The sequence below is a fragment of the Haemaphysalis longicornis genome, unplaced genomic scaffold (assembly GCF_048455015.1).
Source record: "Haemaphysalis longicornis isolate Haplotype H1 unplaced genomic scaffold, Haemaphysalis longicornis Haplotype H1 scaffold_13, whole genome shotgun sequence".
NCBI lineage: Eukaryota > Metazoa > Arthropoda > Arachnida > Ixodida > Ixodidae > Haemaphysalis > Haemaphysalis longicornis.
Genome location: NW_027526233.1, coordinates 70,981,536 through 71,009,069, shown reverse-complemented (window position 1 = coordinate 71,009,069; position 27,534 = coordinate 70,981,536). Strand labels below are relative to the sequence as shown.

Sequence of the window (27,534 nt, the reverse complement as noted above, 5' to 3'; positions counted from 1 at the left end):
ACGCTCTCTCACATGACTCGGAGGGCTGCACATGCGCACGGGAATTCAGAATAGTACACGTTACACGTGCGACACTAGCATGTTAATCGCTTTATGGAGTACAGTCGAACCTCGTTTTAACGAAATAGTATCGGCGCAGTAAATTAGTTGCTTGTACCCGATATGTGTTGTAACAGTAGACATAAAATCGGCTTCACCAAGTCGGCAATCTATCTCACGCGAAAATCCCAGATAATAAGCGTGTAGCAGCAGCTCCAGCGACATTGCTGGATCGAGCGCCGCTCCTTGCGCAGCAGTCCGATCGACGTGGTCACAGGCTGCGTAGCCGCGCGAGCGCACGAGGACACGGGGGTCTCGCTGGTGCTCACATAATGGAATGTGGTTCTGCCTTGCGACGTACGGTCGTCCTGCCTGAGGCTCCTTTCTCTCGCCGGACATAGCGTCCTACAAGCGCATTATTGCAGGCTTCGAACCTGCTATGCACAAAGTCGTCCTTAGCTGTCTTCTTTTGGCATTTCAAACATGGCAATGTGAAATTACAAAACAGCGAAGTACGTTTGACAAAAGAGGCCTGTGTTCTAATTTATTTGATGAAGGATGTGATGTTGGCCTGTCGACTATTCACAGTCCACGCATGGAAGCGCCTTATCTACGTTTGCAGTTTTACACACGTATCGTCTATTTTTTATATTTTGCTTCGTAAGCCAGCTCTCGAATTTATGGCCTCGCGTGAACCAAATATTTCTTCGTTATAGCCGCAACCGCGCGTGGCTCGGGCGGTTTCGGTTTCGTTATAAAAAAGAAGTGTCACTAAAATACAACGTGACCAACGAAAGTTCGTTTTTAGTTCGCTTTAGCCTATAATTCACTACATCAGTGTTCGTTATGACGAGGTGTGACTGAAACACCAACGATAGGTTACTTACAGAGTCATCTTTTTTTGTGAAGAAATGTGGAAGGCTCTCTTAGAACCTATTACTTGCGAGAATACAATTAAGTTGAAAACTGCATTGTGCGTGGTTCTGTTCTCTCGACTGTTTCTTTTTTTTTGTGCGTGTGTGAGCAGTTCCAGTCATGAGTTTCGGGATTCTGTGAAACTTCTGAACAATGACGCCGTCGGTCGTCTCGGCCAAACAAATTACATTAGGCGCCGTTTCAGTATATGGGGTTTAACGCGCCGAAGCTACAATTGTGCCATGAAGCGCGTCGTTGTGTAAGGCTCCGGATTAATTTCGACCACCCGGGGATCTTTAACGTGCGCCGAAATATCGACAGCCGGGCGTTCTAGCTTATCGCGCCCGTCTAAAATGCAACCACCGCAGCCGCTATTTGAACACACGTCCTTGGGCATAGCAGCACAACGCCGTAGCCACTGAGCCACCGCGGCGGGCGGTTGAGCCAAAAGCTGTGTCGGTTCAAATCCAAGCTGTTACGGCCAGATTAGGCATCGAGAAATTGGCGATGAATCAACAACGCAGCGATTTTTCGAAAGGAGGCGGAAGGGTCTGTTTCTCAACGCAACGGATAATGCAACTGGCCCTCAACAAAAGCCAACGCAATGAACTACGCAACGAGTCTCCCGAAAATATAAAAAAAGGCTCGCATAGATGGGCGCAGGCGGCGTGATTTACCGCCCCAACTTGCTGTAAGTTCGCTCGACCTTCTTCGTGTGAGTGGTCGCTCACTATTGAAATGCGCAAACAAATCCAAATACGTAATGCCCGCTGACAGCCAACAATTATCCACTCACCAAGCATCTCTTATGCGGGCCACGTACTTCTGGGAACCCAACGACGTACGGTTTCACGTTTCGTGCCCGCCGCTGCTCGGCGAACGTCCGTGCACTCACGCTATCCCGCAAGAATCAGCGCGAACCGCCATGTCTGGTGAAACCAGCGACCCAGCTAGGCTTACCTTTGCGGTCGGCCATGGTAGGCGGAAAGGCCGGGCCCACGTCACACCCTTTATGCCAGAATGCCCTTTTGACCGCGCTCGTTTTTGATTGACATCTACCTTGGTGAATCAGCTCAGTCGCCTCCACTGATCCCTCTAACTGAAAAGGAAAAAAAAGGTGTCCTAACTAAGTTAGATACAACCACGCCTGCCTCTTAACGGAGAAAACAATTTCCAATCGTTGTTACCAACGTAGCGACGCCACGAAAAAAGCGGTGGGAGTGGAGGGAGAGTCGGTATGGATTGATTTCAATAGGGTACGGACCACTTTACGCCTCGCAGCGCGCCGCTCGGCGGACCGTGGGCGTTTGCATACAAGCGGGCACTCTACGCATACAGCGTGGTTGGCGGTGGCAGCAACTGTTGTCCAGTCGCTCCCGTTCGCGCGATCGCAGTTGACGTGGGCGGTGCTGCGGCTTTGTTGACGCTCTCACGCTGGCCGCATTAGCGCTGACATCCCGGGGAGCGAATTGGCGTTAGCACCGCCTAGCTCTTTGACGGTCGTCCGCCGTTGCGCGGCCGAGATTTACAAAATGAGACTCGCCAACAGCGTGAGATGTGTACCGCTTTCTTTCGCCCTCTTTCTCTGTCAGCCGTTGATACGCAAGGCTTGAAGGTCTCAGTGCGCACGGCGGCCCCACGGCATGCCGCACTGCGGGAACGCAAGGCCATTGGAATCGTCGACACGGAGTGCCCCGTTTTATGTTAACACTGACTTGGGAAAGGAAAGAAAATAAAGGTTTGCTTCGTTTTCGCCTGACTTGCGCTTACGTTGAATGCTGGAGGACTTACGCAAATCTGAGGGACATTACTCGGGCAAGTATGACGTGCAAAAACCGTTAAGGAAAAGAAGGAAAAAAAAACTTGAGTCTACTTGCTGGCGTGTTAGCCTTGCGGTTTGAAGCTACGTGGGAGTGTCGGATTTTAGATTGACTCGGAATTTTGTAACGGCTTGCATGGATACTTTTTAGCTTTCGACAACGCGAAAATGTGCGGGCTCTATTGAGTTTGTCAAGGATCAAAAAGTATGCTCGCACTACTTTAATAAACGCGCTTGGCATGCGGCGTTTAATGGAATAGTCATATGGTCAGGGCCGTGGAAGTGTGGAAATTATTGAACAACCGAATTCGCAACCGAATGCGAACAACCGAATTCGCAACCGAATTCGCAAACGACGACGGAAGCACTAATGCTCGTGAAACCAGAGCGCCGAATACAAACTGATAATTTTTCATCTTGACAACGCTTACACATAGAGAAGTGTCATATGCGCCAGCTCGAACCAGTATCGATAAGGAAACAAAAAATAAAACATGGAAACAGAACACCATTGCGCCGCTGCCAATGGCGTATCTGTTGTAAAAAAGAGAAGCCTAATTAGAAATGGTTGAGTAGCTCAGCCCAGTTTCGTTAATGTTTTCTTAAGGACTGAGGCATTGTTAATTTTTTAGCAAGCCTGATTCCTGCGTTTATACAAACAGAAAAGCGGATTATTAGGGGGGGGGGGGGGCAGCAGCCACAATCAAAACATTGGACAGAAAGGTTGGAGCGACCCTTTTTGTATCACGAACTACAGTGAAAGACCACTTGAACGAACGTCATTCAAACGAACTATTCAGTTCTGCGAACTTTTTCAAATCCACCACTGAACCGCCATTGAATAAAATGCAAATACCCTTCAGTTTTAACGAAATTCCGAGCAGTGCGCATTTCCCTTCTACGAACATATTCTATGGCACCATCCTACGCCGACCCGGGTCACATTGATTCCTTCAACAAGTACAAGACGCACTTTTTGTAGCACTTTTCTCGTTGAGAACCGTGTTTCATTACCGCGCGACCGATAAGGGACCCCAAATTAACTTTGAACTGGATTGGCTGCTTAGATAATATTGTAGCCAGCCGAAGCCATAGCCACAGCCACAGGTACAGCTTTTGCCTTACAACACTACAACCGCAAAACAAGGGTATTCGCGTGCTGGTGAATCATGAGTACCAAACGAAAACGTCATTCTCTTGACGAAAACTGGATGCTTTGCGTAGGCTCATGGTTCATGAGAGCTTGGACACAGTGATTCAATTCATGGCCACTCCAGACCTAAATGCACAGGTGCACCAAAATATTACTGTATTCTACAAAATGTGCTAAATAGTGAATACCCGCTCACAAATGAGCGGAATTGCAAATAAATGGGCTGAAATTTCATTCGAAAATCCGATGTTTCCCTTAGCTTGCGGGAACAAGCTGCAACATCCCTATTTCAGTTGAGTGAACTTTCACTTTAACAAACTTTTTCCTGAGGTCCCTCGAAGTTCTTTCAAGTGAAGTTTCACTGTATTATGTTTCGTAAGACAAATTCAAGCACCACCAGTCTGACGTATGCAGTTACAGCCCACGCCGAGGAAATTAGTTACCCCACCCCACAGCCGCAGGGAGTGTATTTATTGAATGTATTTTATTACGAAAGTGTTTTATTCCCGGATACACAAATTTTGCTGACGACATATCCGCCATGGAAGTGACGCCAGTACAACAGAGCGATCGGCCTGTAAAGGGTGCACCCCTGCAGTCAGGGTCTGTTTGCGGGGAAGCAATCTTTAGAACCAATGAGTACGCTATACTTAGGGTTGTTCGTTTTCGGGTTTTAAATTATATCACGAAAGCGTTTTCCGCCGGGATACACAAAGATTTCACTGACGTCATATCCATTACGGAAATGACGCCAGCACACCTTTGCCGATGTGGGCTGAGCACGAGGTCGCGGGTTCGATTCCCGGCCACGGCGGCCGCTTTTCTGATGGAGGAGAAAAGCAAAAACGCCCGTGTGTACGACATTTCGGCGCACGTTAAACATCCCCAGATGATCAAAATTAACCCGGAGCCCTCCACTACGGCGCGCCTCATCGCCTGCGTTATGTCGGCGCGTTAAACCCTTCAATCAATCAATCAATCAATCAATCAATCAATCAATCAATCAATCAATCAATCAATCAATCAATCAATCAATCAATCAATCAATCAATCAATCAATATTTGCCGACGTGACCCGCCAACAAGACGTCGCTCGCAAAGCACACCCACAAATCAAGCTCAGCTGCAGATTTCTTTGGGCATTTCACTCTCGTGTTTCACCAATTCCTATGACAGAGGAATAAACCAGGTTTTCGTCTATTATCCTAAAAATGACAGCAATCTGCAATTCTTCTCCAATTCTATGACATGATTCTGTAGCCGTTCCCCAATTTATTTTATAGGCTGACTGTATAGTGGTATGCGGTTGGCGTGCTAGCCGCAAAACGCGTCCCCATCGCGACCAGCTTAGCTTGTGGAACTCGAGAATTCGTAGCTTGCACCGTGAATGCATGAAGGCGTTTCGCTTCCTGCTTGCCTGTCTCTGGTCGCACCAAAGTAGTCAGGAGAGCGACATTCGCGGTCGGCGTCGTTGCCTTTCTGCCTAATGCAACAGTTTTCTTACACGGAGCCACGGTGGAAGTTATTCCTCGACCGTGCACGCGGCCATCCCACCCGCAGCAGAGGCGGCGGATAAACACTGCAGCTTACGCTGCTTTACGCTGTCCTATCGTGACGCCAACTATCGGCGCTCATTAGCGTCAGGACGCTCTAGTTCGCTTCACCTCTCCTAGAAGGCAGCACCGTCTGAATGGGGAATGTTATAGGGAAGGATATAAGACGCGTTGGTGCAGTTATTTCCTTTCAGTTCAAAGAGAACGTTCATGGCCCAGTTGGCAGAGCGTTTCGCACCTCCCGTTGCGGCCAAAGTTATCGTTGGCTCGAATCCAGCGCAGCCGCGTTAATAGAACTTTTTCTGGCGATGTCATTTCCGGGACGGCTAAGATGTCGGTGAAGCCTTGCTGTATCCTGGCATAAAACACTTTCCTGTAAAACTACGCAAAAGTAAAGCGTCGAATGGCACCTACGCTCAAGTGTGCGGGAGCCACGAAAAGTGTAATATCACGCAGCCACGGCGTCCAACTCAGGAATAGAGTAGCTTGGTTGACGAGCTCACAATTACCGAAATAGTGAATGTGCATAGGGATACGAAGATGTGTTTATTTATTTATTTTTATTTATTTATTTGAATACTTTCCATGCTTGAAGGCTTTACAGAAAGGAGTGGGGGTTATGCAACAAAAAAGTAGGCGAAATGTTACAATTGTTGCGAAATGGAGAGTTTGAAGTTTGCAGGGTTGGTCAGGGATGCGGTGGCAGCGGAAGGGCAGTTGCAGTCTTTGCTTGTTCGGGGAATGAAGGAATCACTGTAGTGGTTTGTTCGGCAAAATGGCACACCTACTTTAAAACGATGATCGAAACGAGGGGAAATGTACGAGCGGGAAGAGAGAAGCTGCTCTTTTAAAGATGAATTATAATGATAAATTTAATGAAGAAAAGGAAAGTCGAGCACATTTTCGATGAAACCATAAGTCGGTTAGGTTCAGAGTTCTTTTCATGGTTGTGACGCTGGCATGAAGCGAATAATAACACAAAACGAAACGGGCTGCGCGGTTTTAACTCTTGTTTTAAGGCCACTGCTAGGGACAATACTGTTTCACGGCTTTCCGTCGGCAATTTTCCACGAGCACTCAAACTAGCATTGAGAATACTACGCTAGCACTCCAAGTTTCAGAATGACGGTTCTTTTCGATGTGGACACCGGTGTTGTCTGCACATGGAGCACTAGTGAGCAGGATGTCCTTAATCGTCAACCAAGTATACTGTTCACGTGATTTGTTAGCCAGCATATGTTATTCATTCCTTACCGAATTTCCTTGATTTTTATACGCTACGACGGAGTAAGAGCACATTAATTATGAGACACATTGACGAGGCCCGACCCAGGAAAAAAATAGTACAGCGCAGCCCCGTAAAAACCAGGGCAACGCAGATCCGGGGCAAGCGGCGATTACCGGGAAAAGTACAGAAAAATTACGCGCGAGACAAGAAACCTGGGCGTCTCTCGTCATTCGACGTCGCCGTCGGCGTATATACCAGGGGTGACGGGCGCGTCGGTAGCGCAGCGTCGATGACGGAATTTTATTAGCCGGCCCCTGAAGACGCCGGAAGTAGACAGCGCCTGTAATTGCGGAGGAGACAGCGCCCGATTCCAGTCTTGAGACAACCCCAAAAGCGTTCTGCCCCCCCCCCCCCCCTTCACCCTCTAACGGTGCTTACGGTCTACCCCGGTATGTTTCACCCAACAACGACCCGCAGCCAATCAGTCTGGGCAAAATAAAAAACAAATAAAAAACCCAACGCTGACAGCTACAACGAGCCGCACGGGCGATGAAAACAAATTAGCAAGGAGGCAGCGTAGCAACGCAGCGCAAAAAAAAAGGGCCAACTAAGGAGGTCGCCGTGCCTGGCACCTCGCAAAAGACGGGAAACGAAATGATGAACGCGCTGCGCCGACGCGTTTTTGGCCGATACAACGTATTCGCCGAGGGGCGTGTTCTGAATACGCCGTACGCATATCATATTAATCCGGTCCCCGGAACACGACTCGAGGAGGCACGTCGCTTTTGCGGTGAAACAATGGCCCCGTTGCACGCGGGAACGGAAGCGAAGCGGAGGTTTTCGGCATTTATTATCGGCACGTTGAATAGACGCGCTAATTGCAGCGATGTAATACATACGCAAGCCGGATGAGTGGGAAAACGGAAGTAGTACTCGCCCTGGTATACCTCGCCAGTAAGTGTTTAAAGTGGACGTGTACGCGGCTACGTTCCCGTGTATATTTCACGCGACCAAATGTATCGCGAATTCTCAGGAGAAAACGGCTTTCACTCGTGCTTTATTGAAACTCTCCCACTCCCCCCTAAGAAAAAAAAAAACAGTTACATGAATATTGGCTGCTGGGCCGGCTATAAATTACGCAGGTTTTTATTTAGTTTCCATGATTAGTTACCCCAAAGTAAAGCTGTACTTGAGTAGGGTTCGGTGCGTTTTGCGTGTGAAAGAGAAGCCTCGCTGCAATGTTAACTGTATCGCGGATTCTCGACAGGTTAACTATTATAATTACCGTTCTGCCAAACGATTAAACAGATTACAGCAAAATTAGGCGCCCCGACGACTGCACCATTACGCTGCGCTCCATTTATTTGTATAATTAATTATACTGCAGTGAACTTTCAAACTTAGCAGGATTGCTGTCTTCCGTGGATACATGGGCATCTACGGGAGGAGTTAAATACACGTTCGTTAGTGGCCTCTGGCAGCGTGGCAGCTGTGTCGGGTTTCACTGCACATGCTTCCGCGCGATATCCCAGAGGGTCCTGCTGTATTAGCGGCGGAGCTGTTGCTGCTGGCCGTAAGTTCGGGGTTCGTGCGCGCCGAAAACTCCCCGCGAGGAACGCTATCGCGCAGGCGTCGCGCAGCTGTCGCATTACCCACACCACAGCGGAAAGACACGTTATAGCGGCCGCCGCAACACTCGACAGCAGCCTGCGCATGCGCTCAGCATCGTAGGAGAGGCGTTCGCGCAGGAGCTCGCACCGTCGTGTTCAAGAACTCGGTATCGTACGAGAGAGCTCGCGCGCAACGTATCCGCGATTCTCGGCATGCGGTCATTCGCATGACCGAGGAAGAGGCCGCGAACCGAAAGGCTGGGCGGGTTGCTGAAACTAGGTGTCCTTCAAGGCTCACCTGCAACAGCTTCGCGATTCAAGTCTTGCTGGTGAGTGCAAGCTTCCCCGGATTTTTAGATGCGACGCATCTCATTCACTCGCCTTGTCCCTGCATCCATCCGGCGTTGTTGTCGGCGTTGTCGGCGTCCACCCCTCCCCCATTCTCCTCGCCGCGCCAGGTGCTCTCTTCGCCCCTCACCCCCTCTACTCTCCGATAGCGAACACTCTCTCGCGAGGAGCATTGGATTGGATTCGGTTAGCTTGGCTTGGCTTGGCTTGGATTGGATTGGATTGGATTGGATTGGATTGGAACTCTGCGATGCTTCGCACCACCTCAGGGTTCCCCTCGGGAAGATGGTGTAATTTTTTCCCTAACGCTCTTTTGTGCTTAACGGAAACTAATGCGGGCTCCTTTGCGCCACTCTTGAGTGTACTGTATTCCAGCGCAAAACATTTCGTCCGTAGCGTTAGGCTAACGGTTACCGCTGCACCGACAGGTGGGAGAAGTTGTTCCAACGCCTGGGAAAGCTGTCTCTCGCCAGACAGAGAAATGTATACTCGCGAATCTACATTGTAGCCGGACTCTCTCGGTACGTCGGCCCTGGTGCAGTGCTTTGTTTTCCGTCAGCCCCCCTGGCCCCGTTCACGCGCCATCACGGTCCGCATCACGGACACGCTTTTGCAAGGACTCCGCTCGGGCTCCTTTGTTTGGCTAGAGCCTCTCCCGCAGCCCCTAATAGGGCGATCGCATCTCGGAGGGGAACTCGCGTAATGCGCAAGGCATGGTCGGAATCAGTGATTCGTTCCCGCTGGTTGGCATGAAATGCGGTCCCTCTCCCCGTATTCAGCCCACCAGCCGAGTACATTCAGCATTGCGGAGCTTAGGCAGAGCGCAATTCTGCGTTTTAATGCATGTGTCGCTTGCGTGGTTACTCGTGGTGCATTTATTTTTACGAATACAACGCATAAGGGGCACCTTCGGCGCACACAGGAGTACAAGAGTACAATGTCGTGTAACTTGAGGCGGCTGCATAAGAGCGTAGTGGGCGCGATGAACACGATGCTCAACACAGTTTAGCGCACTGATAGCGAACCCGGTTTGAACGAAATAGTGGCTATTACGAACCCATTTCCCGTTCCCATATGTATACGTAGATATTGTGTCCAGATATAACGAAAAGCGGATATAACGAACTAATTTCTGTTTGCCGATGTGCTCGTTATAAGCGGGATCGGCTGTGTACGCAGTTTTTATGGTGATCGACAGACTTTTGGGATGAAGCCGCTGTTGGGAGTCCGGACCATGGCTGGTAATCCAAAATTTAAGTCGCTTCTGTTCTCTGAGGACCACTACAGGGAAGGCGGTGGACTTATTCCTGCGCCAAAATATCCGCAGTTTTCTCCTCGAGCGAAACACCACCTTGACTGGTAAGGAACGCGGATTCTAGAGTTCAGCAGTGGCGGGTGTGACCGTCGTTGTGTTACGCGGAACAACGTCTCGCCGGAAGTTGTCTAAGCAGCCTCGCACAAGTGAAGAATACATCGCTAGTACCTCCAGGTTACCGGCATCCATTACCGTGGCCACAGCAAAAACAAAGCAAGCGAAAGAATATTGATCCGACAAAACCAGTAGTCTACGGAGAACAGAACAGAAATAAGGTTCGCTTAATTAGCAGGTATGTCCCGAAAGGTGGGCATTAAATCGCTAGTCTCCTTCGCTAAACGAAGTCAGCACGTTGAGTTGTTCGTTGACCCGTTGGTTCCTCACGCTCTAAATTTTTAGAATGCGCCACTCTTTGTGAGAATTTTCATCAACACAAAATGTATAGTCTGAAGTATAACATTACCATTGCACGTCTTCGACTTTTCCTACTACACGAGTAGTAAGTGTAGGAACAATGCCGCACTTTTCCCCTTATTATTCAGCTTTACTCGAAAATGTTTTTCGACGTCCAAATTCAGCTTCCGCTGAGCGAACCTAGCTTAAACGCCACACAAATCACATTGCAAGACCTTCGATTGCGTGTAGCAAGGGCGTTTCAATTACTCTTATTGGTCGTACCAAGCCATCGATGACTTCTGGAAAATAGCGGATGCTGTCATGGTGCAGTACCAGTGCTTACCACCATGTACTAGACGACAATTGAAAATAGCGGCTTGATAGGGGCGCAAGATCTTCCGTGGACAAGATCTTGGTTTGGTTGAACTCAGCGGCAGCGGGTTCAAAACAGTCTCAGCGTGCTTCTTATGTATACCTCTTGTACACGCATGCAGCAGGGCGCAGCTTTTTGCGAGATAAGTCACGTCTTTTCTGAAGATCGTCTCAATTAGAGTGCTCAATGGTTTACCCTTGCTACGGCGATACATTCCCCGTAATCGGAACTGCAAAGAGCGAAGCTCACGAAATAGCTATCCGCCAGTGTTGTAGGGCACGCGCACGAGATTCCGTTGCTTCGAATCGGATCATTTCACCACGAGCACTCTTAGCCTCGGATCGGTGGAAATTCGAGGCCCGATTCAAAGCACGCGCGCGCTTCAAAGCGGCCGAAGGTTGCGGCCGTCACGAGTCACCTGCGGTTTGAAGTCAGCGCGTTCTGTGCGCGCGAAGTAATGGGAGCGGGAGGCCAAGTGTTGGGGTGTCGTGGAAAAATGCGGCCATTAAATTGTAGAGATACTTTATTCGATACAACGAACGAGCCCCCGAAGTTCGAATCATGTGCGGAAAAACTTCTCCATATTAATGTAAAACATTCTTAGGATAACTGATGAGGGAATCGTGTCCGTGCGGTGCCCTCGCTAACCGAAATGCAAACTAGCGCCACCTGTGAAGGAGTGAGAGAAGGTCCGCTTGTGTGGTGGCCTTAATAAGAAAAAAACATGCAGGAATGAGGTAATAATTTAAAGTTAAAGCAGTTGCAGTTAACTTTAAACCTGTCAAGTGCGGAGCAGTCATTCGCCAAATGGGCTGTGGGGCCCTCTTTTGACTAGTTTCAGTATCTTTCTGGCGTTGATACCGAAAGTAGTCGAGAGAGGGCGCCACAGCACCTGAAAATGGTATATAAACAGACACTGAATTGAGTTTTCATTAGTGTTGGGGAATCAATGCGCTAATCTGTTATTTATTTCTTATTTCATATGATTGTGCGGTTTCTGGCGGCCTAGCATCGGCAGCCCCTGTGGCAACAGCGAAGCGCAAAGATCACCCCCAACACTTGGCATACCAGGAACGTCTGTCTCTATGGCGCAATGGGATTGACATGAACTTCGTAACGCGAAGGACACAGGTTTGATCCCGACCTAGGGAAGCGGGGTTCTTTTCGACGCCTCTGCTGGGTGCGTGACGCCATGACACCGCGCTTTGTTCGGGCGCGTGACGCCGCGTGACAGTGGTGGCAAGATACCGTTACTGCGGAAGAGCTAAGACGACAAGTCTGGCCCCCTAAAGTGCTCCGTACTCAAAAGAAAAAGAGAAATTAAAGCCGCTCCACTCAATGAGAAAGCTGTAGGAAATGCAGAGCAGTGATTCGCCATAATGGGCTGCAGCGCCCTTATCGGCACAGTGCTTCCACCCAAGGCAGTACTCACCCTAACACAACAGCACTTGCGTGCCTTTGCCACCGGTGTGGACCCGGACGCGGAAATCCCTCTGGCGCTAGTAAAAACCAGATCACTCAACATAACGGCAACACAATGGAACCACACGAAACCGCCACGATGCTTCGCATCCTCATCAGGGTTCCCCACGGGAAGATGGTGTAATTTTTTGTGCTTGCTTTAATTTGGTACCATGTAGCTGTTTTGCGACATTTCTGAGCCTTTGTGAGTCATTTCGAACGCGCCATTTTTTTTTTTGCGGGGTCGCTTTTTTCGTTTACTATTGTAAAAACCAACCCAACGAGCGTTCCGAACTAAATGAACGCGGGCGCTGGCGGGTAATTACGTATATTTTGCCTCAGATGTAGCTGCAGTTTTCTTTGCGCTAAACAACGTGGAGATGTACGACAAGCACCATCCGGTTCACGAGTTTTAACGGTTATGGCTATTTAAACCGCGTGGTTTTAGAAGCCTCAGCGTGACCCACTGACGACCGTAAAGGAGGCTCTACTTAGGTCCGTTATCGCTCTGCGCCACCTGATTCCGGCAGTCGCATTGTCTGTTAGCCAGCTGCGACGACAAGGCAAGTACATACAGTGCTCTGCACTTTAAAGAATTCTGCGCAGCTCTGAAAGTGGCCTTTCGGGCGATAATCGAACCGGCGGTGCTTTGGATATATCAAATCAGACCCGCAACACTGGTCCCGTAAAGAGCATACACAGTAACTTAAACACGAACTTCCGCGGGGTTCCACCGTACATCGGTACGGAGCGTTTGGTTTTTTAGGGAAGGGAAAAAAGTGCTTGTCTCTGGCTGTCGGTTTTCGGGGGATCCACAGCACCGTGCATTTATTTAAAACATAATTTCTATTCCCATTTTCCAGCTTTTTTTCTACTCAACCCTCTTTAACAATAACGGCACGATTCTGAAGCGAAACGTTTTTGATTGATTGATTGATTGATTGATTGATTGAATGATTGATTGATTGATTGATTGATTGATTGATTGATTGATTGATTGATTGATTGATTGATTGATTGATCGATCGATCGATATATTGATTGTGGGGTTTAACGCTCCGACACAGCGCAGGTGATGAGGCGCGCAGTAGTGTAGGGTGCCGGATTAATTTTGACCCCTTGGGTACCTTTAACGCGCGCCAAAATTTTGAACCCACGGCCGTTTTCGCTTTTCGCCTCCATCAGAAAAGCGCAACGCCTTAGCGAAGGGTTTTTGCTATATCAATTGTAGTAATGCTGATAGGTGTGTAGAGGTAGGTCGGGTCAGTAATTACTGATCACCGCGTTTTACTCGCTTACTGACAAGGGCACCGCCAAAAGAGAAGGACGCGACCATGGGAGCTTACATGCGTTAGTTCAGCTACTGGGCAACGACGTATCGCGAGCAAAGCCATCGAGTGGCGGTAGTTTACAGCCACGGCGGCTGGATGAAATGGAGGTGTTTCCTGGAGTAGCCGTTTCAATCTTTTGTCCTTTCAGCCACGTAGATCGCTTTGTGCGTTCGGACGCGGGTGTCGCCTTCGGAATACAGACGGCGCAGACAGTCGACCACGACCTTTGCGAATGCCTGTTTTCTGTGATCGACAGTGCAGCACGTTTCATACCGATACACGACGGACTCACGTTGAGGGAATGCGCTCTCCTAACGCGCACACGCGTTTCTCCACCGTACGACGACTGAAATTCCGTGCAAGGTGTTTTTAAATGTCCGAGGCCTCCACAGCGCAGGCTCGCTCGCACTTTCAAGCGAAGAGAACTGCGAAGCATGCAGTCACCCGGCTTTCGATTCTAATGCGTATACGACTGGAGAGGAGAGGTGATTGTTGTTCGAAGAAAAAGTACTGTGCCAGTTAGAGAACGCCCCTGATTCAATTCCTATATCGTTTGTCGACGACTTCGATCGGCGACTTGACCCGAAGGACGCGATTATTATGCCTGGAATCGAGGTTTCTTATTCGGCGCGGGTGGTATCGGAGTCGCGAAAACGGCGATCCTTTGTGGCGCGCGGCACGCAGCGTGGAACGGCAAGAAGAAATCGGATTTTGAATGGTGCGATTGGGGCCGACGTGAGTGCAATGCAGCAGGTTCACGATAATGACCGCAGCGTCACGTTTTCGCGCTGTCCTTTGCAAAACTCGCACTGCTAACGTTGTCGGATCCAGCATCGAAGTTTTGCCCTGACATCTTATTAGGAAACACAAGTTCGCGCAAAAAAACGTAGTTCTGGGTAAGCACTGAATAGAGTAAAATTTAAATCCAGCAAAGCTTCGCCGTCGGCTTGTTTGGTTATGGATCGTATTGAAGTGTTTCGCACTGTTTTAAACGAAAGCGTTCCGTTTGTCTTACGTCTGCCTGTTACACAGCGCGCCTTAAGCTTTTCATTAATACGAATCGTCCGCAAGAGAGTGCTTGTCCAACCTTTGAGCCATTTGTTTTTGATTATGTATCCAGAACAATGTAAATACGCCACCGAAATACATTGGTCCCATAGCGTACTGCACACCTCTTCAACTGAATTTTAACACCAAAGTGTTTTATTCCGGGCTACAGAAACCTTTCACTGACGTCATATCCGTCGCGGAGCTGATGCCGGTACAACGAAGCAAGCGGCCTGTAAAGGGTGCACCCCTGCACACAGGGTTTTCCTGCGGGGAAGCAACCTTTAGAACTAAAGAGTACGTTATTGCTAGGGTTGTTTGTTTTCGGGTTTTACATTTTAACACGAAAGTGTTTTTTTTTATGCCGGGGTACACCAAGAATTCACTGACGTCATATCCGTCACGGAAATGACGCTAGTACACCTTTGCCGAAGCGATCCGCTGGCAGGACCTCGCTTGCCAAAGCACACCCACAAGACAGCAGCCGACCCGCAAATCATGCTCAGTTGCAGATTTCGCTGCACATTTCACTTTCGTGTTTTACCGATTGCCATGACAGAGGAATCAACCACATTTTTTTTTCAAGAATGCTAGGGCGTTATATGAGCAGTTTTCTTGATAACAAAACTATAACAATGATTCGACTCTCACCTCGTAAACGGCTCAGCACTCCTTGACGAGAGGCGACTCGCGCCATGCGGTGTCGCTTCCAGGCTAAATCACACAGAAGCGTTCTAGCTGGTCTAGTTGGGGAGACATTTCTTGTATGGAACCAGCACGATCGAAAAGAAGGCACTGGAAAGAACACAAGGGCGGCTGCTGGTCTAACCACGTAAAGTTTAATATGGAGAAGGGTGAATTTAAACTCGCAGCACAAGCCAATAAAAGGAACCGCGTACGGGCTTAAAAAGGGGTCGGCAAACAATAAGGTGAGGAGGCAGCTTGGTAAAAACGAGCGTACAATCAAGGAACACACGAGGATGAAGACACACTTTCATCTGAATAAGACACGGTCTCCTCTTTCAGCAATATCAAACGCTTCCATAATAAGATTACGGCTCATTTTCTCTCCGGCCTAAATAAAATGTCTCTGGCGGGGAATTTAGGTTTACAGGCGCTACTCTTAATGCGATATGATGAGAGATGGGGTGATTGACGGCCTTTTAGTGACATCTTGGGGAACAGCGCCAAGTAACAGGGACACAATAAGAAAGAAGTGGGCACGACTAGCGCTGACTCTCAACTCGATTTATTGGAAAAGACGTAACTACTTATACATACACAGAATCCCCATCCCCCACCACGCCACGTGCCCACACCAGCCAATGACATACTATCACGACCAAAACACTCCACTGTTGACAACGCACCCTTCTTAACACTGGAACGCCTTATCGCAACGACCGCTCCAAATAACCAAATTCTTTTTTGTGCAGGGCAACTGATGTTTCACTGATACATTCACTCCCCCACTTTCTGATGTAGTATGATTCCATCAACTCTCTAGTACGCCTGTTTTTATGCTCATACAGGATATCAGTCTCGCGGAAAAGCGGATAGCAACGGTGCTTACACGTGCGGCAATGTTCGGCCAAACGTGCGTAATCACCTCTTTTAAGCTTGCTGCGATGCTCCAATAATCGAACGTTTAAGCAGCGACCTGTCTGACCAACTTACACTTTTCCGCAAGATAAAGGAATCTTGTAAACAACAGCCACAGAGCACGGTACAAAGGATGATACATGATTTACTACACACGCACTTTTCTTCTTTCCCAGCTCATCTTCAGCACGCCGCTGGGCGGCCGGACAAACGCTTCATAATTTAACCGGGGAAGAAAACACTACGTCCACCACATACTATGCTGCCACCTTTTGCAGCCCGTGCGACATCCTATGTACGTAGGGCAAAACAGCAAATTTTTTGCTTCTTTCCCTTGAGGACCCAGCCTCTCCAGCACCTCCCTGCATTTTCAGCAGCCTTGCCAGTTTATCTGCCGTCATCCTGAGTGTGGTGCCAGGAAAACCTGCCTGTTTAAGCCTAGAAAACTGACCATGAAAAGCCTCGCAGAATGAATCAGAACAGGAACGTGTCAATGACGCCCGTAAGCAGGATAAGGCTATTCCGCTCTTTACGAGCTTCGAGTGTCCTCAATTGTAGATAATATCCTTCATAAGAACGGAATAGCCTTCATAAGAACGGAATATCCTCCATAAGAACGGAATAGCGCCAAAGCGGGAAAATTGAATTAAGTTGAAATCAACACAACAAATTTCTGTCGCACTTATTATGGGAACAGGAGTGAGAGGTAGGCGGGGGAGCCAGAGAGAGGGGGGGGGGGGGGGGCGGACTACCGTTTTTCGACGATATTTGCAGCGATGCACACAGATACTCGGCCAGTGTTTAGGCGACGTGACTAGCTGGACAGGCCGGTCAGTACATACACTATAGCGTCGCTGTCAGTATGGCGGACGAACGCAGACATGAGAGCCGCTACCAATACGCTCCATCTCCGTCGCGTCTTGTGCTAGAAGGTACCGCTGGGTGTCGATGCGCCACAATGCTTCTCACGTACGTGCACAGAGGCATGGCGCCACGGTGTCACCGATATCGATTCCCATCGCCCTCCTTTAGCCGCGATACCAATCTGGATGAAACGGCTGGTCCGAGTTATTTCTGGCCGTCTCTGTGTGACCCAGCGGCGACGCCGACGCACACGTGGCGACATAGGCACGAAGTTAATACCTGTGCTACGCGGAAACTATGAATTGACCGGGGAGTCGGTGGACTTCAAATATCTTGATGGACTTCCATTCACAATATACGGGTAGCTCGGAGGCCTTTTTGGGTTCGCCCAGTTGACTGCACAACTGCCAGTTTTCCTGATCGACAATGTGTTTGGAGGCCCAGAAAGCGGCACAGGTATAGTTGCCAAAAGTGTTCCATCATTACAAGCATTAGCGTTACCTTTTTCTGTCTGCAAGACTGGGTCTTGGCTATGTATTTCCCGAACAGGTCAAACTGCACCTCTACTTTTAATGAAAAACAAAAAGGTTCATGAACGTATAAAAAACTCGGTGCTCTTAGAATCTCAGAATTGTTGCTGGGGGCTGCAGTGCAATGGGAGTGTTCTAACGTTGCACCGCATTTACGATTGCTACAGCCACCTACAGCGATTCACAGGTGGCACTCAGAAAACATCGCGAATCTACGCATCACAAACATCTTCCCGCATGCCATGTCGAGCTGATTCTCCGTCATTACATCCTACTTGCCGCTTTCACCGGGACAGAGAATTTAAACAGCGTACGGAAAAACTACCATCATAATATCGAGTAGAGTACAGCCTGACTACCACTACGCGCAGCGAAATGCATTGTCACCGAATGCAAACAGGCAAGTTGAATGTGCTCTAGTTTAAAAAAGGGCCCATCTCCCCGCGAGGGGGACTCGAGTAAATGCGTCGCATGGGGGGTGGGTGTATTGCGTTAACGTCTAGTGTTTGGGGAGTTGGTGGTAGTGAATGCGTTCTATCAGCAGCTTCTTGACGTAGTTTGAATGAGTCAAGGATATAAAGCGCGTTCGTAGCCTTTCATTCTGTGTCGGTTTTGTGGCGCAGTGGGAAGAGCACCATGTACCTCGCGTTCCGCCCACAGGTAGTGAATGCGTTGTATCAGCAGCTTCTTGACGTAGTTTGAATGAGTCAAGGATATAAGGCGCGTTCGTAGCCTTCCATTCTGTGTCGGCTTTGTGGCGCAGTGGGTAGAGCACCATGTACCTTGCGTTCCGCCCGCAGGGTCGTGGGATCGAAACGAGGCGCCGGTAAGTATTATTTTTTTTATATAGTGTAGGGGTAGGGGTGCGGACCTGTTGTTGAGAGCGAGGAGGGCAGCGTGATGCGGGAGAGGAGGAGTGGGGGAGAGGGCGCGCCTGCGCGCTGAGCTGTTGCGGACGCACGGCGGACGCTACATGTGAGGTAAAGAAATGCTCTGTATTTAAAATGGCGACTACAGGCACGAAGCGCCGCGACTGATGAGCAACCTGTCGCTCCTTCTCCGGGGCTCTTGCAGGGGCGCAACTCTGTAGTGAATGGGAGTTCGTGCGATGTTCTGGATTTGTCTAGCTTGCTTTTTCACGCGAGGGCTTTACAAAAATGAAGGAAGCTTTCACTAACGCAAACGACGCGAAGGTACCGAAGCTTTACGCAACCTTTACAACCATCACGCCGGCTTAATTCCCCGATTGCAGCCAATTTCTTCTTTGTCGCGGCCGCAGCGACCTTCACTCCATCTTTGTTGCTATAATGGCGAAGAAGCAAATCGAAGAAGCAGAACGAATGAACGAACGCGCCCACTTAAACTAGGCGTGCGCAAGTGCAACGTGTACCCTATCACGCATGCTGTGTGGAGCAGATTCCTCTCTCCACAATCGAAGCCGAGTGAGTCAGCCATTTCACTCTCGGGCACTAACTCACGGCCGTAGCCGAGTGGGTAATACAACTGACTCGAACTCCGTCGATCTACCAGACACGAATTCAAATCCTGCTGATCTCCTCGATTACTTTTCTTTAAATTGCTATACTGAGTTTAATGAAACGCCGACGTCAACGAATTGCTAAACTGCTTCGCTGTTAAACCTGCTGGAATGCGGTCGCCGTTTGGCAGTGGCGCCTGTGATGGCCGAGAATTATAGAGGCGCAGATCCGGAGGATTGCACAGCCAGTCGTGACTTTATTGAAGTCGTTGTGGTACGATTTATCTCGCGTGAAGTTGTTATTTCGAAGACGTGGTGTCTGTGACCCACCTCCTTTCGAAACAGGCACATTGCGGGCAAAGACTCCGCATTCACCAGACCTGCATTGACTAATACTCCTAATGCTGATAAGCGCTACCATCAAACATTTTCTGGAAGCAGCACAATGTGTATGGTATAACATACAGGGAGAGGACTGCTGTGTGGTCACATTTAGCAAAGGTGTTGTACCACAACTTCCTCACCATCACCATCATCATCATCATCATCATCATCAAATAATGAAAAGTATTTCCGTCCGTTGATGAAGTTATATCGTAGATTATGAATTTCCGAAATTATTCCGTCCAGCTCGCCGTCAAGCAAGTGGACCGTGTGTAGTTGGAGAAAGACGGAACAAGCGAAAGCATTGTTTTGCTTACCAGATATAGACCACTGCTGCAGTGTAAACTTGATTGAGCACAGCTAACTGAAACTGCTTATTACCTAAATGAATTAAGAGGCTCTCTGGACAAAGTTTACAAAATTGTAACGAGTTGTTGCTAACATAAAAAAGTTTTTAAAAAACCACGGACATTTAAATCACGATTTAAATATCCTTTCGGTGACGACGGGGGTGAAGCGAGGGTTTGTTTACAAGGCCCGGGTAAGAACCATGGGGGAGCGTGGTGTCAGAGCCCCGAGTGCACCCCTAAGCCCGTCGATCTTCTCTTTGTTGCCCTGGTGTTCTGACTGACGCGTTGTGCCCGTAATGTAGCCAGTTGCATTTACTGAGCACTAATACTCAACCAGTTGGGTCGTGTTACAATATTTATTGGCCAATGCGGTCGCATGTTTGATCGCGCACACGAAATTCATGCACCCCTTAGTCTAACGACGGCGATGGTTGACTGCGAAGCTTTGTCGTGACGGATCCTTTGGTTGTCGCCAGACACCATCAGAGCGAGCACTAAAGCTTCGATTTAAAATATCGCATTAGTGGTGAAGAGACATGCCTATTTGATGCTGTGCCCTCCATGCTGACCCGTTGCTTTGCGGCTCGCTCATGCGCAGAGGGCGCCCCGAGTGACGAGTTCAAGTGCCCGGAGCAGTTCGGCTACTACGCGGACGAAGGGGACTGCAGCAAGTACTTTGTGTGCGTCTTCGGCGATGCTCTGCACGAGAGCTGCACGGGGGGCCTGTACTTCAGCGTCGAGCTGCAGACCTGCGACTGGCCCCGCAACGTCCAGTGTGCCGGAGGTGAGTGCGGGGGCGGGTACTCCACTATTTCCACCGAGCGGAAAGAGAGTAATAATTTTGATGGCAATATACAATATAGGGTAGAGAGACAGAGAGAGAGAGAATGCTCTTTAATGTGAACTGGTGAGGTCAGCCCGGCTAGGGACAAGGCTTGCTACACCAGATGGGGGGTGACTACGTTGATGAGTGGTGAATATCAGACATTAGGGTTACAGCAGGAAGAAGACAAACATGAAACGTAAAAAAAAAAGAAAAATGAAGAAGGACAAGAAAAACAAGAGAATGCTGCCAACAGAGTCCGGACATAAAAATACAATTGAAAAGAAAATCGTTAATGGAAACGCTGAAACAAAATGAAAAGTAAACGACGGAAAAAAAGTAACAACACCAACCTAAGAAAAATAAATAGATGAACGCCACAGTGCAATATGGTTAGGGTATAAGCCATCGCTGCGCTATTCGAGACAATACCGTACGCAGTAAGCTGTACAATTAACAGGCTTAAAAAATAATCGGCGCGACCTAAAATGGAGAAAGGAAGTTCGTCCAATGGCTGTCCTTGTGGTCAACTTCTGTCTCTATTTTTGTTCGCGCTGGTTCCATCCACGATTATGTCTCTCCAACCAGCCCAACTTGAAACGCTTCTTCAAAGATAGTTGAAGCCTTGCCTTTGTACACGACACAGCGTGGATGCTGTGAGCCCCGATATATTTGCCTGACACATATGACCGATGCTTTGGGCGTTTTATTTGGGGGGGAAAGACTTCCTTGACTAAACTAGCCTTCAGAAAAAAGAGATTGTAACATCTTATTTATGCCCAATACAAAATAATACCGTTAAGCGAAAATATACTGAAGACAATTGCTCCCTCATATTGTATGGCGGCAACAGAAATTTGGCTATTTAAATATGCTTTTGCAGCGCAATTCAATCGCGGTACACGAAGTTCCCAATAGTCGGAACTAGTATTGCTGGTCCCATCACGTGATGCTCAGCCGAGTGAACCGTGCATTTAATTTAATAGATCCACAGTAATTAGGAGAGGTGCAACTACAATCAACAAATGATCTGTTTTTACATCTATTCACAACAAACTTTCCAATATCTATTCAACCATGCTGAAGCTGTCAATCATTGCAGCCAAAGTGTTACTCTAATATATGCGTATATCTTTCAAACAGCGTCCAGGAAAGCGACGACAGCGGCGCCTAAGAAGGAGGAAAGGTTCACTGGAAGCCAGCGTCGAAGCGGCACGCGAAAGGCTTCCAGCGGACGCCAGACCAGCGAAACTGTCAGGCCGTCGCGGTTCCGAGGTCGTCCGACCACCACCGTGCGCACGACTACGACCACACTGAGGACAACTACGACGCCAGCACCGCCACCCGCCACGCGTCGCCTACACGTGCCGACACCGACGCCCGAGTACCAGACGCTCTACGACGAGGACGAGAGCAAGCACTCTTCCGAGGACGAAGAGGAGAGCGAGGAGGAAGGAGACGAGGACAGTGGATCGACCGAGGCTCCCGACGAACACGACACGGTGTCGCCTAGTCTCCAAGAGGCCCCCCGGAAGAACGTCGGGCCCAAGTCCAACAGCTACGATCCTCAACAGCCTCAGTACGACGAAGCTGTGCCGACACTCGTCAACTCGGACGGAAAGATCCTGGGATCAGACGGCGGGCGCCCGGACAAGTTCATTCCCGGCTCCGGTCAGAAACAGCAGCAGCCGTCGCAACAATCTGGCCAGAAACAGCAAGACTCGCTCAGCGTGTTCGTAAAGCCCCTGTACAGGAACACGGGAGACCAGAAGGACAAGGAGTCCGACCAGGTCTTCAAGAGGGACCAGACGGCCATTCTCGCAGCACCGAACCCGCACGACCTCGACGACGACGTCATCATTCCTTCTGTGTACGGCGGCAACAGTGCTCGCGCGCCTTCCCTGGGCTCCCAAGACGTGGGGGGCCGTAAAGACGTGGTGCTGGTCACCTATCCGCGAGACCAGAACAGGTACCAGTACAGCAGCGGTGCGGCCGGAACGTACAGCGACGACGAGAACGAGTTCCGGGCCTTCCTGCAAGACCAGCAGCGGCAGCAGCTCCCGGGCTCGCAGCCCGACGTGCAGCGTGTCCTGAGCGACTCCAGCGTGCGGCCTTCCAGTCGGGGGCGCAACAGGGACGCCCGCTACTACCCGAGGCTCCAGCAGCAGCACGTGCCCCAGCAGACCCTCGTCTCGCAGATCCCGCCGCCGCAGCACGTGACCGTCCAGAGGCCGCAGGCTCCGCAGCAGCAGCTGCAGCCGCAGCTTCCCGTCACGCAGACGTACTCGTACGACAAGTACCCCGCCACCCCGCAGAGGGCGGCCGTGGCGACTCAGGCTCCGCCGGCGACCCGGGCGCCCGCGTACCCGGCGTACCAGGACTACGACCACAACTACCAGCTGCAGTCCGAGTACGCGTACCCGGACGAGGAGGAGCCCTACCCGACCACCACCACCCCGAGGCCCACGAGGCGTATCAAGTACAGGACGACCACCACCACTAGCACCACGACCACTACGACCACAACTACGCCGAGGTACTGTTTTGCAGCGAACGCAAGAGCCAACAGGGCGAAGCGCGGAGCTTACGTGAGGTCACTGCGCATGCGTGCTGTGCAGATAGTATTGGTGATCGGGCCCAATGTCACCGATGGAATGCTACCTCATGAGTTAAGGTGGAAGGGAGTTCTTATGAGTTAGTGAGTAGATCAGTGTCGCGCGTGCAGCGTGATGGGTGTATTCATTAGACGTCGAATACATTCACCAGGCTTCGGGTAGAGCAGCGGATAACGTTGTGCCGGGGTCCAGGCCGCACACTGGTATGGGTTAGCGTCGGTGTTCACCGCTGATTTCCATGCGTTCTCCCACTGGAATGAACGGGCTTGGAAGGAGCGAATAGGTTATCGTCGGCGCAGACAGCTCTTCCTGTCTTTGAATTTGTGCGAAAGGTCACCTGAATCCCACGCATTTTTTCTCCTTTTTGGATTATGAATGGGTTACACCGCTGACGCACCTGTGTGCTTAAAAATATTAATCTATTTTTTTTAATTTTGTGGTTATGTCTTCGTTTGCTTACTTTATCTTTTTCTACGCACAGACGTAATGCCGAAGACGGGAAAGTGCACAATTTCTTAGAATTGTCTGCTAATGCAAAACAATTTTCGTGGAACTACGCTGTTTCAGGACCGTTACACTTCCTTAGTGGCACCCGCGTCCGGTCCCTGCAAAACGTTCGCATTGACTGAGCCGGAACGCCCTCCGATTGGTTCTTGCTTTTTTTTTACAGACACAGTTGCAGTTTTATAAGGCGACGAAGACGACCGCAATCTTTTTGCCGCCACCAATTTATACTAATATTATTGTACTATTACGATATCAATCTAGTCAGTTATTTTCATTCTTTTGTCTTCCGCAGAACCGCAGCAGGCTTCTGTGCATACTTACTTGTAATGCAGGCAAGTAAGCTTTCATGGCGGCCTCTAAATGCATATCCCTAAACGTATCCCTCGAGCGGCCTATTCATATGCCGGTCGACTGTATTGGGGGATGAGAAAGCGTGACGTTTTCCTCGACCATATAGACCCCAACTTATAGCTGTGCTTCTATACTGTCATCAGAGAATAGGTACAGGAATAATATAAACCACATTAGTGTTTTATATAAAGCATGAAGACAACATCGGTATAACAAACAAGGCTGGTTACATGACAAACTGGGCCTAATTGGGTTAGGTAATTGGGAGGAACATATTAATTGCAAAGCAACGGTTGGATTCATTTTCCTCACACAATGGATTGTGCCACCAAGCAACGTCATCCGCTCGCCTGTACCGATTAGTTGATGCTGTTGAAAACAAACGCAAGATTGACAACAGCGTGGCTCCGCATCTGTTGCGACCCAAAATCGCGGTTGCGCTGCCCGCGCGCTGTCAAAATAAATGAAGTATGCGAAACACGGATGCCCCGTTTACGTTTTAGTGGCTTAATTCTAGTCAAATCTGGGTATTCATCCTATTAACATAGGAGGGCACTGGCTGTCACGCCAATGCATATATAAAACGCTCCATTACAAAAACAGGCGGACTGTCAGTTCCTGCCGCATTACATTTCCGCATTACATTTCTTCTCCTACACGTGCTTCACAAGGGAGTTGTAGCGAGGGCGTAATTTGGAATGTGTCGTAACTGGCAATTCCTCTTTAATGGCACCGCCGTTCCCCCTCGAACAAAAGCGGAGTGAGATATGAACGCCCCAATATTTCGAGCAAGCCAAGTTGTGTGTCGTATTCGTTGTCAGTTTAATGTGAGCGGAAATCATGTAGCGTGTCATGAGAGCTTTTGCTGATAGCCATCGCCAGAAAAAAAATGGCGCAGCTCGCACTAGTACCGCAAAGCTGGAGAAACGGCGGAGCTGGGGGTGACCTTCCTTGTTCCAGTTTTGCTTGGTTTGCCAAGCTTTGGTTGACTTTGCAAAGTTTTTTTTTAGTTTTTCCAATGTTCTTGCCAGGCTAGGCTAAGTGTTTAGGGGTGACGCCATGTTTAGCCAGATTTTACAAGGCTGTTCCGGTCGTTCCCCCGCAGTGACAGTGAATCCCCGTAGGGAAGAAGCTACGTCGACGCACAGCTGCGCTGCTCTGTTTCTCCAGCCTTGCCCCGCTAGTTCAAGCTGCGCCAATCCGATTTGATTTGATTTGATTTGATTTGGTTTTTTATTTCTTGCATTTTAGTAGCCCATGGAAGACCTTTAGAATGGTATAGCAAGGACTGCGCATAAGCATATGCCCCTTGTCATCAAGCTCGACCATGCGTGAAAACCCACTTCTCTGTAATATTAACACCCTATCTGCAGTGGTGCACCCTTTACAGGCGGTACAGTTTTCTTCTGGCCATTTTTTTGCTAACTCCAACGGACCAAGCCTAAAGTAAAACAGCTCGACTGTTAAAAAGCAAGGCGTTGGACAGTGATTGCAGTGTGTAATTCTTTGGAACCTGCAGCACAGGCGGCGTGTTCAATGTTCGCTGTTCCTCCTCGCAGGCCCGTGCCCACCCGCCGCCCACCTCCCAAGGGATTCAGCCGTCCCGCGACGCGACCTCCGGTGCCCACGACGCCAGCGCCCCCTGCCGCCAGGCCCCGCAATCTGTACGCCACGCCCACCCCTCTGGAGACAGCCGGCCGCTGCGAGGCCCGGAAGTGCCGCCTTCCCGACTGCCACTGCGGCGGCTCCGAGATCCCGGGAGACTTGCCCCTGCACGAAACACCGCAGGTACGGGTTTGTGTCTGACGCCCTCTGGTGACGGCAAGGGGAAAGCTAAGGAAGTTGACAGCCGCAAAATCTTGTATTGTGATGTGCCGTTCCAAGACATGTGCTACTCAGCAACTTCAGGTGCCACACACAACATCATTAAACGTGTTGATATACCCCGCCGCGTCCCTAAATTGACGTGAGAGGTACAAAGCCCTCCCTTATCTACCAAGAAAATGCTTAGAATTGCCAAAGAGATCATTTCACAATAAAGAAGTCACGATTTTCGCAAATATTTCTGCACTGCTGGAGCTCGAACTCATTCCATAAACTGCAAAGCCCGTGGTTGTGCCCATTCGGCTACGGAGGCCAAACAACAGACGTTCGTTTATCGTTTAGCAGGTACACAAATCAACTGGTAGATGGTGTTTTGGAAGCAATCCAGCAGGAGACCGAGTTGGGTATGTACCGGAAATGGAGGACTTGTACTCTCAAGGGAGCGGAGTCTAGTAATCTGTACTGAAGACGTGATTATAACGCTACACAAATCGGGAGCTTAGTCACAGCGAAAAACCGAGATTCCTAATTATTTGACAGCCATAAACTACTGCATGTTGGTCACACAAATTTCACAAAATGGATCAACTCTCAAGGTAAGGCTGGGTAGATTAGGAGTCTCGGTATTGGGATATTGGTCGGTCAGCAAAGCAAGACAGGCGAAGCGAGTTTTCAGATCATTCGGGAGGGATTAGCTGAACACTAAACGTAGTAAACCATTGAACCGCCCCCCAGGAAAAGGTACCTGCAGCACTTTTTTCACCATTTTAAATCTCTTTTGAACGTGGGCAGTAAGGATGTCCAAATTCCAGTCATTAGATCAGGTGACCACAAAGTACCTGGCCCAAATATTATTGTTCCCCGTATGCCAAATAACCTTGATACTCGCCCCAGATATTCTGCGCTCTTTGTGGTTATTCCTCTAAGCCTGGACATTTATAGCGTGCCTGGGTGATGTTACGTAATAAATGTTACCTCTATTGGCAGGGTTCCTTTGAGCTGTAGGAGTTAACCATTCGATAGCCATTCAAGAAAATCGGAAAAAAAGGAATTACTATCTTCTTTGGTATCTGCTGTGACAAGCAAACCACGCAATGCCGCTCTGGTCCGGCGGTAATTATTGTTTTTAAATTGCTTGCAAGCATTAAGGAAAGATTGTAAACGATAGTCTCCTGCGCTTCAGATTCCCGTCAAATTAGACTCAAGTACAAGTTGCATACAATTGTAGCGAGGGATATGGGATTTTGAAAATATTTTAACTGGTCCGGGTATGAAAAAGTAGTTTTCTAAACGAAGAGAACGAATGAAGGAAAAGAAAATTCACGCATCTCCAAGAAGTGAATTATGACGAGTGGGCGAAGCACTGGGGATCGTTCTTAGCGTAAATCACCCGTGGCATTGCCCACTCGCGCATGTACAAGTAAATTTATTTCAATCGAATCTAATCCAATCCAATCCAATCTCAACGCTCCTCGTGCATGCGCAGCACTGTGCGCACGGACGCAAAGGGACAAGCGACGGACAAAGCGAGGTCCTAAGTTGCTTCCCCCCGAAAAGACGGCGGCTGAAAAAAGAGTGTTTGTAGGCACCTTAAGCAACAGCGCGGGAAACTTGTACTA

At 49.3% G+C, this 27,534-nt stretch overlaps 1 protein-coding gene across 1 annotated transcript in view; it reads left to right on the top strand.

Moving 5' to 3' along the window:
- Positions 1 to 27,534, top strand: part of Cda5 (Chitin deacetylase-like 5) — a 241,003-nt gene that overhangs the window by 194,038 nt on the left and 19,431 nt on the right. Inside the window, exons 2-4 of the mRNA XM_077694840.1 lie at positions 20,394 to 20,579; positions 21,762 to 23,154; positions 25,651 to 25,879. Coding sequence (XP_077550966.1) covers positions 20,394 to 20,579; positions 21,762 to 23,154; positions 25,651 to 25,879 — 1,808 coding nt within the window. The remainder of the gene's footprint in view (positions 1 to 20,393; positions 20,580 to 21,761; positions 23,155 to 25,650; positions 25,880 to 27,534) is intronic.